Source organism: Callorhinus ursinus, unplaced genomic scaffold (assembly GCF_003265705.2).
Source record: "Callorhinus ursinus isolate GAN/ISIS: 27379988/994484 unplaced genomic scaffold, GSC_fseal_2.0 scaffold9, whole genome shotgun sequence".
In the NCBI taxonomy this organism is placed as follows: domain Eukaryota; kingdom Metazoa; phylum Chordata; class Mammalia; order Carnivora; family Otariidae; genus Callorhinus; species Callorhinus ursinus.
The window spans coordinates 1-13481 of NW_027397071.1; the positions used below are offsets into that span (position 1 = coordinate 1).

At 46.8% G+C, this 13481-nt stretch overlaps 1 protein-coding gene across 20 annotated transcripts in view; it reads right to left on the reverse strand.

Moving 5' to 3' along the window:
* Nucleotides 1-11954: 11954 nt before the first annotated feature.
* Nucleotides 11955-13481, reverse strand: part of PDE4DIP (phosphodiesterase 4D interacting protein) — a 215902-nt gene continuing 214375 nt past the window's right edge. For 10 of the 20 annotated variants that reach the window (XM_073896032.1, XM_073896048.1, XM_073896040.1 and 7 more), the window contains one exon: nucleotides 12846-13022. In XM_073896032.1, coding sequence (XP_073752133.1) covers nucleotides 12981-13022 — 42 coding nt within the window. In that variant the 3' untranslated portion in view covers nucleotides 12846-12980. Of the gene's footprint in view, nucleotides 13023-13481 lie in introns of all 20 variants that reach the window. The other 10 variants (XM_073896042.1, XM_073896041.1, XM_073896043.1 and 7 more) reach the window with 3 other exon arrangements.

The following is a 13481-nucleotide window of genomic DNA, read 5'->3' on the forward strand; positions in this document are numbered from 1 at the left end:
GAGTGCCATGGCTGCACCTGTGCAGTTCAAACCAGTCCCCACAGCCTCCCCCAGGCCTGGACACTGCGGGGGGGAGGGGAGGACCAAAAGTCCGCAACCCCTGGGCCCTCGGGCTGACACCTGCCCGCAACACCCACACGCTGAACATGCCCCGGGGCCTGCTTCTTCCCCAGGCGGGTTCCTAGGACGGGGACGGCGCGCCCCCTCGTGGCCGCGCGGGGAGGCGCCCAAGGATCCCGCTGTTGAGGGCAGGGCCAAAGGAGACCACCGCTTCTGCTCCCTTAGACCAGGCTCAGAGTTCTCAGCAGGGGGTTAGTGGGGTCCCAGGCTCCCCACTCTGCCACCGCCTTACCTCCCTCCACCGCTGGGGGTTTCCCCCCTGGATGGGATTTCTGCAGTCAAGGTCGGCCTTTGGAGGGAAAACAGCCAGGTCTGGAAACCTAAACAGAACTACACTGAAGAGACTAGAACTTGGGCAATTGTATGGTTATGGATGGAGCGCCCTAGGGTTCTAATTTGCCTTTGTCTTGATTGCGCCTGGATGTAGTGGTTTAGTTTTACCCGACTGTTGAAATTAGAAAAGATTGGGGGGCAGAGAGGGGGCATCCAACTTTTGTTGTCACCTGAGATCATACTGTGCTGGTGGGCAGAATAATGCCTCCTCCCTAGGACGTGCCCATGCTAATGCCAATGATGAGGAAGCAGAAAGCTAGCTACGGGACAAAGCACAAGCTGACACCCTGCAAACACACCCCCCACACATACACACTGCTGGGTGGGATAAGTGTGCCAGTTCCAGGAAGTTCCCAACTGTCTTAATGTTAATGTCCTACTAAAGGGAAAAACAACCTTAACTTGACAATGGCGAAGGCCTCCGGTATCTTGTAGTTGTCTTTAGCATATGAAAATTCTTTTGAAAACCTCTCTTTTTCCCTACCCCCAACTTCCAAGTATATAATGAGGCAAGATGCATAACCCCGGGGCAGCCTCTCTTTCTGCCCATGGATTCTGTCCCTGGGCTTTAATAAAACCACCATTTTGCACCAAAGACATCTCAAGAATTCTTTCTTCATCATCGGGTCCGGACCTCACCCCACGAAACCTCACCTATATCCTAAACTACATCATGTGGTGCCCAAACGTGGGGCTTCGAGTCTTTTCCTCTGCACTCTGAGCTTCTCTGCAAACTGGGTGAGTACTTCCTCTCCTCTTCCTTTACTTTCATTCCAGGGGCTCTTGGAGGATTAGGGTCTTACTGGAACACTTTGCTGTCCATTGCTTAGGCTGCAGTCCTCTCACCCGTGGCTACTCTATGGGGAGGAGAAAGCCTGCCTTTTGGCTGGAAGTTAATACCCTGGAGGAAATGGTAATGAGACCGAGAAACTTTTTTTTTTTTTTAAGATTTTATTTATTTATCAGAGAGAGAGAGAGACAGAGGCAGGCAGAGGGAGAAGTAGGCTCCTTGCTCAGCAAGGAGCCCAATGTGGGACTCGATCCCAGGACCCTGTGATCATGACCTGAGCCGAAGGCAGACGCTTAACCGACTGAGCCACCCAGGCGTCCCGAGACCGAGAAACTTTTTGCCCTCTCTTTATTCCTGTCCTTATACAAAGTTGTCTTGGGCACAGGATAGCAACCTAAGTCACCAGGACGGCTGCCAATCTTAAGGCTCCCATGTGAGGTTTACTCCTCATTGGTCTAATGTGACCCCCCCCCCCCCCCCCGCTTGGCGCTGGCCAAAACTAGTATCCGGTTGAACTAAAACCCACCCGGGGACCATTTCCCAAGAAGGAGGCTGTAAAGACTAGCTGTGTTGCAATGCCGCTTAGAACCATGACGGATTTCTGTCTTCACTGTTTTCCGTCTATGTCCTCTACTAACTACTTATGCTACAAAATTGGGTAATTTCCCTTTGTAAAACTTCTCGTGTTCTCCATGGGTTAAAAACAGTGGGTTCTTCAAGGCAAGGTAAAATAAGGTGTGAACAGGACCTTCTAGGCATGGTATTTCGGTCCATAGCTGGCACCCATCGAATCCAGAATACGATGGGGAAGGGGGGAGGGCAGGCCTCCCTCCTACAGGGGTCTTTAAAGGTGATAGCGATCATAGCGAATTTGTTTTGGGGGACGCCTTGGGTCGCTTTGACACCAGGAACCTCTGACATATCCTATGTGTGGGACACCACCCGGGAGTTCAGGGTGGGGGGTGGATTTTCTTCAGTAATGGACTTCTCCAGGCCTGGGAGCTTCTTCAGTCCCCAAGGATTCTCCCTTGAGATGCCTTTTCACCCACTGGAAACAATTCGGTTTGCAAAATTTAGGAAAGAACTGAGCTCCTGCACCGCTGCCTGGCCTCAGTGGGATCTATCATTTAGATCTCTTGGGCAGGAAACGGGGCAAATTGACCTGAGCTAACTTCATTGCGTGTACCTAGGTCTCCATCGCCCTACCCCAGGGCCCTGACCTAAGGACCTCTTGCAGAATGTGTTTACCCGACTGTGTAGGCTAGTAAACCCCCTCCTGACATACTGGATGATAATTATCTAAATAGGCCTCCTCCAGTAAGCCCGGGTTGCTGGAGGAAACACAGGCCCTCCCAGACAAATGGGACTCGCACTCTCTCTCTCTCTGTCCCTCCTCCTCATAGAGTTGGGGGCTTCTCCCTCACTCATTTCCCGGGTCAATGGCTGTGACTGGAGCCAACTGTGATGAGTCTACCTGGAGGCAGGGACGTTAAGGAATCTTCCCAAGCAGCTGCTGAAACTCCCTTTGTGTTGGGGAAATTTCCCTGTCTTCTCTGGCCCAACGTGGACTGCCTATCCTCCCCTGTGGGCGGGAAAACATGGCATCTGCTCCTCCAGAGCTGATGCGCTCTAGAACGGGAACGCTTGCTCGGCCTTCTGGCAGCGCTTCTCCTCTTCTGCCTCCCCCTCCCCCACCTCCTGTTTCTGCGCCGCCACCGTGGCTGCAGTCGCAGAACCGGCTTCTAGACCATCCTCCGTGCCTCAGGCACCAGGGCTCCTTTTCCCCTCGCCATCAACGAGGGAAGAAGAGCGCCCCCTGGACCTACCACACCCGCTCCAGATTTCCCCACCAGTGTCTCGGGTAAAAATTGGCAATGGGGAGGATCCAGGTGGAACATAATTCAGTATTGAAAGTGATTTAAGTTTGTTGGTTTGATTAAGTCAGACACGTCTTTAAAGGTATCAGCCCGAAATGTGAAACTTTTATTCTCTTGAGGTTTGCTGAAGGGCAAAAAAGCTCCTGTTACCTCTGTTGCAATTACTTAGCAAAAAGATGACTTAAAGTGATGGTTCATCTTGTCTGTCTCCAAGTTCTCATAGGAACTTGTTAAAAAAGGTTTCGAAGTCTTTGGGAAACTTGATGGTAAATGGGATCGAATTCATTGGACATCTAGGTCTTTTCTCGGTGAGATAAAAATACCAAAGCCTTGATTACTGAATGTAGGTTTGTACTTTTGACTTCTTATTGCAAAAAACGAGGGACATTTGAATCTGTTGGTAAACATGCTTTGTGCTGAACTGGTTCACAAATTTGCCCTCTAAAGAGTTTTGGTGTAACAGTTCACAGTTGGTTACTACCTAGTCTTCATTAGAGTAAGCTTTCTAAGAGTGCGAAATTCTGCTAAATGTAACTAAGACTGATGGAAATAAGGGAAACAACTCTATGTAGAAACATAGGAGATGTGTAAAAAAGGTATAAGGAATGGGAATGCATTTTTGTTGAAGGTCAAAGAAGGTAATTTTGTCCTAAATAAGATGGTTGTTTGGGGAGAAAGGGCTTGGGACAAAATTTAATTGCAAAAGAAAGTTGTAGAAGGTTTGTGAAGGGAAATCTTTGGAAAGGAATTTTAGGTGTGGTCAGGACAGACGAAGGTTGAAATAAAAGGATTTTATTTTATTTTATTTTAAAGATTTTATTTATCCATTTAGAACAGAGAGAGACACAGCGAAAGAGGGAACACAAGCAGGGGGAGTGGGAGAGGGAGAAGCAGGCTTCCCGCGGAGCAGGGAGCCCGACGTGGGGCTCCATCCCAGGACCCCGGGATCATGACCAAGCAGAAGACACGCCTAACGACTGAGCCACCCAGGCACCCTGAAATAAAAGGATTTTAAAAGTACAGTGGTATAAGATTGAATTTCTCTCTCTTTTCAAAAGACAAAATTTTCTTGAATTATTGGTCTGCTCTTAATAAGAAATTGTAAACAAACTTTTTTTCTTTTTTGTCTGCCCAGAAAACCAGGTTATGTTTTGTCGTTATCAGGTCTTTGATTACTTGGTTAAAACTTCTCAATGGGTGGCTGGGTGGCTCAGTCAGTGTCTGCCTTTGTCTCAGGTCATGATCCTGAAGTCCCAGATTGGAGTCCCCCTTGGGGCTCTGCGCTCAGTCAGGAGTCTGCTTCTCCCTCTGACCTTCCGCCACTTTCCTGCTTTCTCTCTCTCTCAAATAAATAAAATCTTAAGAAAAAACAAAACAAAACTCCTCAATATAAAGGAGCTAAGTCTTGCTAGCAACTATATAACCCTACATATTTGCCTTTGGGATCTCTTATTGTCACCTTGGTTAAATAAAAAAATTAAGTTTTGTAATATGTAATCCTATTCAGGCATGTGCTTTAAAATGTTGAGGTTTTTTTAACAAACTTCCCAAGATTTAAATTGTAAATAAAGTCACTGTGACTTATTAGGCCTTTTTATTTGGTATGTTAAGTTACTCTGGAAGCTCAGTCAAGCCTTAGGTTACATTTGGGTAAATGCTATGATTATTCTAGAGATGATATGCAGTTCCTAAAGTTTTAATATGTTCTGGTATAAGACCATCACTTAATAATTTGATTATTGAAGTCTTACGTGTCACAGAACTAACCAGATTACCTTGCCAGCCATATTGTAACCTCTCATCAGAGCTTTAACCATGTCTATTTTTGAGTCTTTTGTCACTTACAGATATTGTTCTTATTCTCTTGTATAATATTTCATCCTCAAGGAGATTCATATAAAGAACTTTTAGGACAAATACAGGTATTCAGTATCTTTAAGATCAAAAAATTGAAATGTAAGGATTTCCAGAACTAATTAAAGCTGCATTCAAACTAAACAAGAATAGTAACATGGGACTAAGTAAATTGGGAAAAACGATTATAGGTTTGTTTTGTAACTCTTGGTTGAAACATTGCTGGTTCTTTAATATTTGCTTTTCCAGACTAAGGCAGTTTTCTCTTAAGACGTTAGTGATATACAGAAATAATAAGACAAACCAAAGCATTTAACTTTTTTCTCTACCTGAACCCTCCAAAATGCAAAAGGTCTCTCAGTAACTATTCTTTCTTCCATGGCAATCATAGTCATTTGCATAAGTTCAATAAGAATCTGTTCTCCTTATAACAGGACACCATTGGAAACACTGGTTATTTTACCAAGGCTTTGACTGGAATGTCACATTTGAGAGAGACATGCAGAGACTCAGCTGTGATCAAACAGCTTTAAAGAACTAAGGTTGACTTTATGAAACATGGAGCTGTAAAGCCCCTTGGAAATGTTGGCCTGATACCTTGCTTACAGAGTTTTGGCGGAGTTTTGGCGGCCTCACTAGGTAAGTAAATGTCACTTCCTGGCAGGTGCAGGAACCTCCAGATACTTTGGGAACCTCATGAAGAGGAATTTGCCCAAATCTATAGGTATTGCAGGCAATTCTGATGGCAAGTACTTGGCTTGGCTTCTGGCCTGGAGAGGCTACTAAAAGTTCAACCTAGAGATTCCTTATAAAAAATGTTCCAGCAAAGCAGATTCTAAAAGATCAGTATGATCTATCACTATTCTTGCTGAGCTTCTGTAAATAATTTGGCCAAGTTTGTTAAAATTGGACTTGTTTAGTAAAATTAATTAGTCTTGATTTGGCTTTCTCTGGAAATGAAGGTTATCTTAGAGAGAAAAATTATGTTTCAATAACCCACCTTTATGGATATTAAATCCTAGTGTTGATTATCCTTAAATGTTGTTTGCCTAAGCTAGACAACTTGATAAACTTTAGAGAAATTGACACAATAGTTCATGAATAGGCAATCTTCTTGCTTGTTATTCTGTGGGGATAAATAATAACAGGACTCCATGGGATTATCATTAAACACCTGAAAAAAAATGGATTTGATTCTCCAACAATTGTATAATGCATCTAGCACCTTGACCAATTCTGTGTGGCTGGGATGACAAAATCGCTCCTTAAAAGCCAGAGTGTACCCCACTCCATGGGGTTAACTGTGGTCTTGTGGAGATAATGGATGGCCCCACTTTCTTTATGATTGAATTAGATGGTACACTTGGGGATGCCCTTATCTCTTGAGACAAGTCTTCTCAGTGTTTCCTTATAATTAGGATATTGTTAAGGCTGGACCTCAAACAAAAGGGCCTTCTTGATGGTTTTATTACTTAGTCACATTTATCCTAGAAGCCACCTCTATTGAGGTACAATTGCAAACAAAGGCTTTAGCCAAGCATACAACAGCCCTCCTGGTAAAAGGAGCCTCAGAGCTCACTATGGGACAGTCCCTGACCGTAATGACTTCACATCAGGCCCAGAGTGTCTTAGAGACCAAAAGCCACCAATGGTTGATGGGAAGCTGACTTACTAAATACCAGGCTATGCTTATCAATATGCCTGGAATTATACTTACAACCTGTCAAACTTTAAACCCAGCTACCCTTATGCCTGAGCCTGACCATTGAACTTCTATAAGCATAACTGTTCAGAGGTTACTGATCTTGTTCATTCTAGTTGACCAGATTTAAGATGCCCCTATTAAAAATGCAGATGACAGTTGGTTTACCAAGGGGACTAGTTTCATGCAAAAGGGAATAAGAAAAGCTGGGTTTGCCATAGTCAGTCTAACTTAAGACTGTTGAGGCCAAAGCCCTGTCAGCAAATACATCTGCCGCAACAGCAGTTAATAATGCCCACCGACGCTTTGCAGTTGCCAAAAGCCTTAAAAATCATTATTTTACTGACTCCAAAATATGCCTTCCTAGTCCCATATGCCCATGGAGCAATTTGAAGAAAAGGGGATTATTATCAAGCAAATAACTCCCCAATCAAATGTGGGCCTAAAATTACTACACACATTCACAGGATGGCCCTCCAAAACCGAATAGCCCTTGAAATCCCGACTGCAGTTCAAGGAGGCCCAAAACTAGATGGCTGGCTCCTAATGGACCCAGTGGTTCTCTGTGTCCATAGCTTCCCCCAGGCTGGTTAGCCCACTGTTCTCTGGGTTTTACCTGGATACACAGACACATTCTTAAAACCATTACCAACCCAGCCAACCTTCCAAATTTAAAACAATGGTGGACGTGTTCTACATCTCATTGGCATGACCAACTGACATCCATCTCTGTTCCCTCTCTGAGACTGGAGGATGTTGTTTGGCACATGGAAGCTGCTAATAAGTACCCGGTCAAAGCCCTAAATGACACTCAAAGTAGCATTTCTCTATTAAATACTGAGGTGACACAAATGTGTGATGCAGTTTTTCAACATAGAATGGCATTAGATGTTTTAGCTGCTGCACAAGGTAGAACTTGTGCTATCATAGAAACAGAATGCCGTGCATACACTCCAGATGACCACAGAAATATGTCTCGGTTTCTAACTGACATGAATCCTCAAATTGACACTTTAAATGATCTGTCTTTCCTTTAGTGATTGCTTTAAACTTGGGTCTTTGATTCAGACTTCTTTTTCTCATTATAATATTAGTTGTCATTTCCAGAGTCTCCCTGCCTGGTGCCAAGACACTTTCATTGACGTAACTTCCTGCTGACAGATGATCTTTCCTACTCGTGGAGGTTCACATATGTCATCCGGATTGGATTCAGCTGCCCCCCCTTTCGTAACTCCCCTTTATGTTCCCCAACTGACCAATATTGACCCATAGGTAAGGACATCTCTATGCCCCTATTCAGCAGGAAGAAGCTACAGAAGATGAGACCTTCCACCTTCAACAACCTTAAAGATTTAAGGGTCACAATTGTTCAGGGGTGAAATGATGAGGGAGCAGAAGGCTAGCTGAGGATAAAGCACAAGCTGACACCCTGAACCCCCACCCCCCAGTCCTGGGTGGGATACTTGTGACATTCCTCCAGGAAGCTCCCAATTGTCTTAATGTTAATGCCTTGCTAGAGGGAAAGACAACCTTAACTTGACAATGGCTAGGCCTCCCCTTTTCCTGTGAGTCCTCTCTAGCATTTGAAAGTTCTTTTTTTTTTTTTAAGATTTTATTTTTTTATTTGAGAGAGAGAGAGCATGAGCAGAGGGAGGGGCAGGGGCAGAGGGAGAGGGAGAAGCAGACTCCCCGTTGAACAGGGAGCCTGATGGGGCGCTTGATCCCAGGACCCCAAGATCATGACCAGAGCCGAAGGCAGACGCTGAACCGACCGAGCCACCCAGGTGCCCCTGTAGTTCTTTTGAGAACCTTTTCCCCTACCCCCAACTCCCAAGCATATAATGAGCTTCCACTCACAACCCGGGGGCAGCAGCTCTTTCTGCCCACAGGTCCTGTCCTGTGCCTTAATAAAACCACCATTTTGCACCAGAGATATCTCAAGAATTCTTTCTTCATCGTTGGCTCTGGACCTCACCCCACCAAACCTCACCTGTATTCCAAAACCCCATCACAAGTCACCTGTGCACATGTTCCATCCTGCAGCAAAAGGGACCCTGCAGAGGTGCTTATGTTAAGGACCTTGAGATGGGGAGATGATCCTGGATTATCCAGGCGGCGCCCTGCAATGACAAGGGGGTCCTAAAACCCAAAGAGGCAGAGAAGGAGGTCGGAAGGAGGCTGTGTGAGGAGGACGCTGCCTGCTGGGGCTGGGGCTGGGGCTGAGCATGGAGGAGGGGCCTCTAGGAGCTGGAACAGGCAAAGAGACACACTGCCTGATTAACCTGAAAAATAGAAACCGCCAGGTATTTTACCAGCCAAAATGGGATTTGTGGGAACACTAATGCTCTTTTAATATTATGCTTGGGAGTACAGTGTTGCTTTTGTGTAAATCTGACATCCAAAAGAGGGAGTGGTACATCTGTTTTATTCCCTGTAATAAAGGTGATTTCTGGGAATTGTTTAAAAAAAAAAGATGGGATTCGTGGGGAATAAAAGGGAAAGGTGATGTGGGACAAACCAGCTGTGGCAAAACCATAGGCGAGTCTGGAGAACAGGGGGAGGTAAGCTCTTCTTTTTGGAGAAAAGGGGTCAGTTGGGAAGGCTGTTATAAAAGTCCATCGGGGTGAAATGTGAGTTGGAAGTGTGCTGGCGTCTCCCTGGGGGACAAGGCTAGCGTTTCTTACTCTGGCCGGGTTAGTGGAGGCCTATCCATGTGCAATGTCAAGTCCCTGTAAGGTCAGATCAGTCTCTTCCCCTGGGGGCTGCGATGCCCTAGGAGGTAAGGAGAGTGAAGGAGCTCCCTTGCTGAAACCTCAGGACTGCACTTTAGTGAGGTTTCCCTTGACTTATTTCCACCCTCTCCTAGAGCCCCCAGAAGGGAAGGCAGCCCTGTGGACATTTGATTTGAGTCCAGTGAGAGCCCTGTTGGGACTTTGCACCGTCGGAACTGTAAGATAAAACATGTGTGTTCTTTTAAGGTGCCATGTTTAGGCGACTTGGTACCACAGGAATAGCAAACTGATGTAATCATCTAGCTCATTCACCTCAGCGGTAATGAGATCTGGGGGATGCGATAAATTCTGTACAAATTCTGCAGGTTGTCTGTCCTAGGTCGACAGGTCAAGGGCCGGTTTTATTCGTGTTCACGTGCTACGTTTAGGTACCTGCTGATGGGATGTGGGACCGGAGCAAACGGCCAAGGAAGAATTCCTGAGGTGTCTTCGGTACAAACAGGTGGTTTTATGAAAGTTCAGGGACAGGAACCCTGGGCAGGAAAAGCTGCCCTGAGATTGTGAGGAGTGACTGATGATATACTTTACATTGGGGGTAGAGGGTAGAGATAAAGAAGTCTCCAAAGGATTTTTAGGTGTTAAAGGAGACTTCCAGGATCCTGGAGGTCTGGCTATTTTCTAGCTAAGGTGCTTTTTCCTCTGGTGAAGCATTACCCTTAAGGCGGTTGTGAGCTCCTGGAGGAATGTCTTGCTCCGCCTGTCTCAGGTATGTATCCATGGACTGCAGGTTGTAAGGACATTTACTTTTACCGACATTTCTTTTGCTTTGTTCTCATCACTTGCCATCTTTTCTCTTTCCATTCTTTTCCCTGGGATTCACAGTCTGTTCCCTGCAGGGGCTCAGCAAGGTTCTTATAGGAATTGGTGGTCACACAGAAAGATTTTTAATTTTTAGGAGTGGGCTCTGTTACTTGCACGGGGAGGGGTAGGACATAACTTACAAAAAGGTGAATATTGGACAATCCTCCCATCAAAGGTACGAAGGAGCTCATTTTTGTTGCAATGAGTTCTCTTAAGGCACAGAGCTACTTTTCAACCTTTCACAAAGGGTGAAATAAAGAATGGGCTTTAGGGCTTTTCCTGGAAAGAGAGCTGTGCCTGGATCCTGAGCAGAGTGAGGTTTATATGACACCATGTGCTATTGCTTTCCTAAATGTTATGTACCGAAAATGAATTTTGTAGCAGCAGTATCTGAGTTCGCCACTGATTACTGACTATCCCGTCAGTGTGCACCAGCCCTGGTGGCACAGGGATGGAGGATGAATTGCTGGGATGCTGGAATCACCACAGGGCAACATGGTCCTGCCCTTGGTTTGTCTTTTTTTTTTTTTTTTAAGATTTTATTTATTTATTTGATGGAGAGAGGGAGGCAGGCAGAGAGAGAGAGGGAGAAGCAGGCTCCCCGCTGAGCAGGACCCTGGGATAATTTCTGAGCCAAAGGCAGATGCTTACCCAACTGAGCCACCCAGGCACCCTGCTTTCCTTATCTTGATAGCTAACTGACTTTCATCCATTCTGCTGATTGGGCCAGCGAGTTCCTCTATATCGACGGCCAAAGGCCTTCATGGAAACACTTGAACAGCAGAGCGTGAGAGCAGATGCGCGGTCACTCCATCGACTGTAAAAGTAGGGGCAGCCCTACCTTGGGTGCGAGTCTTTTCTTGGGTCTTTTTGTTACTGGTGGTGGTGGCGATGGTTGTGAGGATCGTTTCTGAGGGTTTTGTTTGTTGTTATTGTCTGTGGTTTTAACTCTGTCTAGGAAATAATTGTGGAGTGATAGCTTTATAGTAATTCTAGGAAGGCAAAAGGACATAACTAAGGACTCTTCCCAAGGAATATTTGCAGGTCTCTATGCCAACATTTATGGAAGGACTTATACACTTTTCAACTGAAGGGTATCAGTGAAAATAAAACAACTGGGGGCACCTGGGTGGCTCAGTCATTAAGTGTCTGCCTTCTGCTCAGGTGATGGTCCCAGGGTCCTGGGATTGAGCCCCACACTGGTCTCCCTGCTCAGTGGGAAGTCTGCTTCTCCTTCTCCCTCTGCATGCCGCTCCCCCTGCTTGTGCTCTCTCTCTGTCAGATAAATAAATAAAATCTTTAAAGAAAACTATTTATACTTTTGGGTCAGTGTTAGAGAAAAACAGTTTTCAGCTGTGGTCTGCAGCCCACCCGCATCAGAATCACCTGGGGTATTTATGTAAGAAATGCACATTGTGGGGCCCCACACCAACGAAATCTCTTGGCATTTGGGACCAAGGAAGTGGCTTCTCTGATCCCCACAGCTGATTCTAAGGCTCTCCAAATCTAAGAACCACTCTCTTCTATTTTCAGATTGGGGATTTTTACAAAATGAAGAAGGCAAGACTTCTTCTTTTAAACTTAGACTCCAAGTCTTAGACTATGACCTTCTTAGGGACAGTGTGCCTTTCCTACTCTTACACACTCAGCCTAGAGACTGGTGCCGAAATCAGAAACAGAGCAGGTGAGGAAAAATGATTTTTTTCTTTATACACATTTTCCTTTCATAGCCACCAAAAAGACCGTGTTTCATTTCCTCTAACAGACCCTGTCCACCAGTTATGTTGCCCTCAACATATCACTATAGCAACATATATAAATATCTATGGTACATTTATACACACGTACATGCCTTCTAAAGCACTGTCAGGACACAGACTAGGCTTTCCCACAACTGGAGGCTTCTCAGGTGCCACTTCAAAATGATCACCGGTTTGTCTTACACATGACTTTCACTGGGCTTGGCCTGGCCACGAGTCCCAGTTCCCCAGAGAGGAGTTAGGGTGATGCAAGGCGACAGCATATTCAGAGCGAGGTGGCCACACTTTGGAGATCCTAAAAGAAGGGAACTAGGAGGTGCTAGGCTAAGCAGGAGATGGTGCGTGGGAAGCCAGCGCTTTGGCCATGTGCATTCAAAGCACTCAGGAGCCGCGGTGTAGACTGACACCCAGCCTGACGGCGACCCGGCTGAGCTGGCCCCGGGGAAGTGTGGATCTGGGGGTCGTGCTGGCTGAGCCCCACTGGCCCTCAGGGCACCGCTGTCACTCGTGGGCTTTGGAACGGGCCGAAGAGCTCCCGTGTGGGGACCAGGTGTCCCATCTGTAGGCAGCAGGGCCCTGTGTCCCCTGAGCTGACCATCTGAGGACGGGCGCTGGAGCGAGAAGTGGCCGTTGCCAGTCCCCAGGCCAGTGCGGCACTAAGAAGCAGTGTCACGAGCTCCTCTACAGACTGTGCGTGTTTGCTCAGTGCGGGGCTGAGCAGCCCCTGGCGGATGGTGTCCCTTAGCCATAGGAGAGGCTGTCTGCTCTCCGCCCTCCTCCACCGGCCCGGCCTCTTGACTCCTCCTGGACCCTCCAGCAGGTGTGGAGGAGTGGGATCCAGGTCTCCTCAGTAGATTGGCATCTGCACCAAAGGGGGGCAGGCCCATCCTTCCTGCTGTTGGCAAGACCTCTGGCGGCTCCTCTTCTTGCGTGGCTCCTGGAAGGCAAGGGTCACAAGACTGGGGTGTACGGCAGAGCCCTTAGGGACTTCACCTGGAGACAAAAAGAACAAGGTGAGAGTCCAGGATCAGGGCCTGCTGGTGGCTGCCTGAGCTGCAGTGAGCACTGGGCGGTGGCAGAGCCGGGAGCTCAGAGAGAGCCTGACAGAAGGATGCGCCCAGGGCAAGGGGCGCCGTCCCGAGGTGCCACCAGGTGAGAGGGAAAGTTCCCCACCACCTCGGGCGGGTGATGGCCCTGCTCAGAGCCACTGCACACCAGGTGCCCAGATCCCACATTCCCTCTTCACGGGCCAGTTCACTCCCCAGTTCACTTGGAGCAAAATGATGGCTTTTGTGACCTCCCAGGAGCCGATGTGCTTAGTATGAAACATGCCCATGTAGAAACAGCCTGTGGATGGAATATTATGCAGCCATCAAAAGGAATGAGATCTTGCCATTTGCAACGACGTGGATGGAACTGGAGGGTGTTATGCTGAGTGAAATAAGTCAATCA